This window comes from Gavialis gangeticus, unplaced genomic scaffold (assembly GCF_001723915.1).
Source record: "Gavialis gangeticus isolate Ggan-Ray unplaced genomic scaffold, GavGan_comp1, whole genome shotgun sequence".
In the NCBI taxonomy this organism is placed as follows: Eukaryota; Metazoa; Chordata; order Crocodylia; family Gavialidae; genus Gavialis; species Gavialis gangeticus.
The window spans coordinates 32,485,880-32,489,197 of record NW_017729033.1 but is presented as its reverse complement, the minus strand read 5'-3'; the positions used below and the strand labels follow the sequence as shown (position 1 = coordinate 32,489,197).

The following is a 3,318-nucleotide window of genomic DNA, read 5'->3' as shown; positions in this document are numbered from 1 at the left end:
CATATGCTGCATTCATTACCTGCTTATGGTACCTTTTGAATACTACTGTCGATCGAAGGTTGAACTTTGCGCACAAATGCGATCACCATCGTGCACCTGGCAACGCAAGTGAGGGCAGCCGCGCCCTTCCTCTCGGCTTCACCTTCGCAATGCGCATGTGTACAGCAGCACCACAGGCTGGGAGAGAGCCGCGCGCATGCACAGACATGGAGGCGGGGCTGCGCTCAGCTCTCACGGGGCGGGGCCGCGCGGAGTGACGGCATTTCCGGGGACGGGCACGGGGCGGGGCCGGCGGCCAACAGCAGCTGCCGGCGGCGCTCGGCAGAGCAGAGTTGACTATATATGGTCAAAGGCAGCGGCGGGCGGCGTGCTCTGCCGGCGCTTCCTGCTCCGCTTAGCTCCGCGCCGCTTGCAGCAGCAGCAGGGCGAGGTCGATCCGCCCGCGTGTCCCGTCTCTGCCAACAAGTGGGCGAAGATGCCGTACGAGATCAGTGAGTGACCGTGGCTCTGGGGCGGTGGGCGAAGTCCAGTGGGGTCTGGCTCCCCGCGCCGCAGGTGTGCAGCGAGCGGGGGGGCATAGCCCCTGCGGCGCCTCCCTTCCCTTCCCTTCCCCCCGCCGCCCCTGCGGTCAGCAACAAGTGAGGGCGCCTGTCAGCCTGGGCCCTGCCTGACACCCTTTCCACCCCTCTTTGCATCTCCGCAGAGAAGGTGTTCGCCAGCCTCCCCCAGGTGGAGCGGGGTGTCTCCAAGATCCTCGGAGGGGATCCTAAAGGCAACAGCTTTCTGTACGCCAACGGGAAGTGCGTCGTCATCAGGAACATCGACGTAATGTATTCTCCTTCCTTCTTTCCCCCCTGGTTTGTAGGGTCCCCTCCCAGCTTGGCAGGCCTCCTGCGCTGCCCTGGCACAGCGCCGTTGCCGTGCGCGTGGAGGGCAGAGCAGAAAGGGACCTGGCGAGGGTGCGACTGGGTCAGGACCTTGCAGGGAGACCTGTGGAAAATCCTGCGGAAGAGGCTGAGTCTCTGGTTCCTCGGACCCCTGCTGACTTCCTGCCCCGTGGGCCGGATGCTGGATCTGATGATCTCGTGAGGTCCCTTCCAGCCCTGATGTCTGAAATCTCTGCCTCTCACAGCAAGGGAGGCTGTCTTACATGTGCTGCATGTCCCTGTTGCCAGACTCCCAGCCAGTTGGCTGGTGCCTAGGGAGGCAGGGGAGTACCTTTTTATTTGGCTACTAGTAACCCCGCCCTGCCTGTGCTAGGCCTAGGCTCTGCTCGGGGAGGAAAGCGCCCCGCCAGCCCCTCTGCTGAAATCCAGTCCTTCCCCGTTCCCCAGGCTCCAGGAATCCGAAGGGTTGTCAGTCACTTGACTGACAAGCTAATGTCTGCATATTGCAGGCTTTCAGCCCTGAGCCTAGGGCAGTCCTTTTCAAATGAATGAAACCTCAGGAGACGCAGGTACATTTAATAGTGCAGGTTGTTTCTTTATATGGGTATCAGCATGTCGTGTTAAGTGTACTGTTTGAATGATAATAGTAACCATCAAGCTTCAAAGATGGCATCCTAGTGAAATGCATTGGGGGGAGGATAGTCTCTAGGCTCTTTCTTCTCTGCTCTGAATTCAGCACTAGCTGTAATATGTAGATGTATTCACTGGCAAATCTCTCAACTCTCCCCTCTCTCTCAATGGTAACCTAAGCTTTTCTGCTGAAGAAAAAAAGCATTGTAGGTGGGAAGATCAGACCTCCATTACAATGAATGTGTCTGAAAGTGGATCTCTGGAATCTTTATTCATTCAGTGATTTGGTTTTTATTTTTCCATGTTAAATCTTTGCTGTATGCTCCTCTCAAACCTTGCTGCCAGAATCCCAAAGGTGTGCTTCCCATGCTCAACTAAACAAAACTGGAATTGAGTATTTGATCCCTTGTAAACTTCTTGTTTTAAAATGTTTTCTGGAGGTTTCTCCTTTAAACAAAAATAAATAAATAAAATAACCTCCTTTTTGTAATGCTGTATGTGGTCATCTGTTTGTTTGTGTGGGGGTTTTTCTGTTTGTTTTTTTTTCCTGCCATGGTCATTTACCCAAGAAAATCCTAGTCATCCTAAAACCAGAAGCTTCTGGTACTACATACTACTTAAGTTCTGTGTCAGTAGTATATAATACTAATGCATTACACTTTAAATAGTACAGTCAAAGAAAGTATGTGAGCTAGAAATAAACCTACCCAGTCAAGCACTATGCCTATCCTAATTAATGACCTCACTGTCCAGGACCATTACCCATCAAAACTAGGGAAGGCCAGAGAAAATATAACAACTCTGCATTCCTCACCCCCCCCTTCCCAGTTCTCCAACCAAACAGGCTGACTTTTTTTTTAGGGGGACCATAAAATCCCCGCATAAAAATGTCTGCGTACTGCTAGTGGCAGCTGAAATTGTTCTGGTCAAGCCAGGTTACCAAGCAAGTTACCAGAGTTCAATGCTCAGAGCTCCAGTATTGCTAGTGGAGTAAAGCACCAAGTAAAACATTAGAATTTTGTCAGAACAAGAGACTCTGTCAAATCCTAAGACTTGCTTCAAAATCCTGAACCAGTCCTGGGAAAGGACAGCTAGCCCGGGGGACTAGGGATGCTTGTAAAGCTTGGAATTCACACTGCCTCACTGTCATAAGCAGCTCTGTTTCAATATTCCAGAGGAGCTACACAAACATAGCAAATTGTTGCATGTCGCTGAATGTATTTTACTTGCTCTCTAGTTAAAATGCTAATGGTCTTAGCAGGAGCAAATGTAGCACTGTGGGGTTTTGCTCTTGTTTTGTTTTTAATTACTATTGTCAGATTATCTGAAAGCCTCTCTTGAACTTATAAAAGGCACTCAAACACAGGACATTGGTTTATGCTGTCATATGCATGAAAAATTAACTGAAAACTTTTTTTTTTTAATAATACCTGGCACCCCATGATGTCTCTAACAGTAGAATGAAAAACAACCTAAACAAAAGAACCCTTAAATGTTCTGTGTTTTGTTTTGTTTTTTTTGTTGTTGTTTTTTTTTATAACTCAATATCCTTCAAATCCAGTCTCTCTAGCCGCTTAACTTCTGGCTGTTTTAACTCTGCTGTAAAACTGGAACTACCTATTACCCTTATTAACAAACTTTCTGGCTCTCCAAAAGATGGAACCCAGCATAGGGAAAACATTAATTTGCATTTAGTAAAACTATTAATATGTCTTGCATGGTTAAAATTCAGACATGCAGCAAATGGGCGGATGAGAACTTGATAGTGTTTAACACCAAAAAATGCAAGGTTCTCCACCTT

The 3,318-nt window shown here is 48.7% G+C and overlaps 1 protein-coding gene across 1 annotated transcript in view; it reads left to right on the top strand.

Moving 5' to 3' along the window:
• The first annotated feature begins 325 nt into the window (after positions 1–325).
• WDR1 (WD repeat domain 1) overlaps positions 326–3,318 on the top strand; it is a 34,063-nt gene continuing 31,070 nt past the window's right edge. Inside the window, exons 1-2 of the mRNA XM_019526265.1 lie at positions 326–491; positions 704–825. Coding sequence (XP_019381810.1) covers positions 476–491; positions 704–825 — 138 coding nt within the window. The 5' untranslated portion in view covers positions 326–475. The remainder of the gene's footprint in view (positions 492–703; positions 826–3,318) is intronic.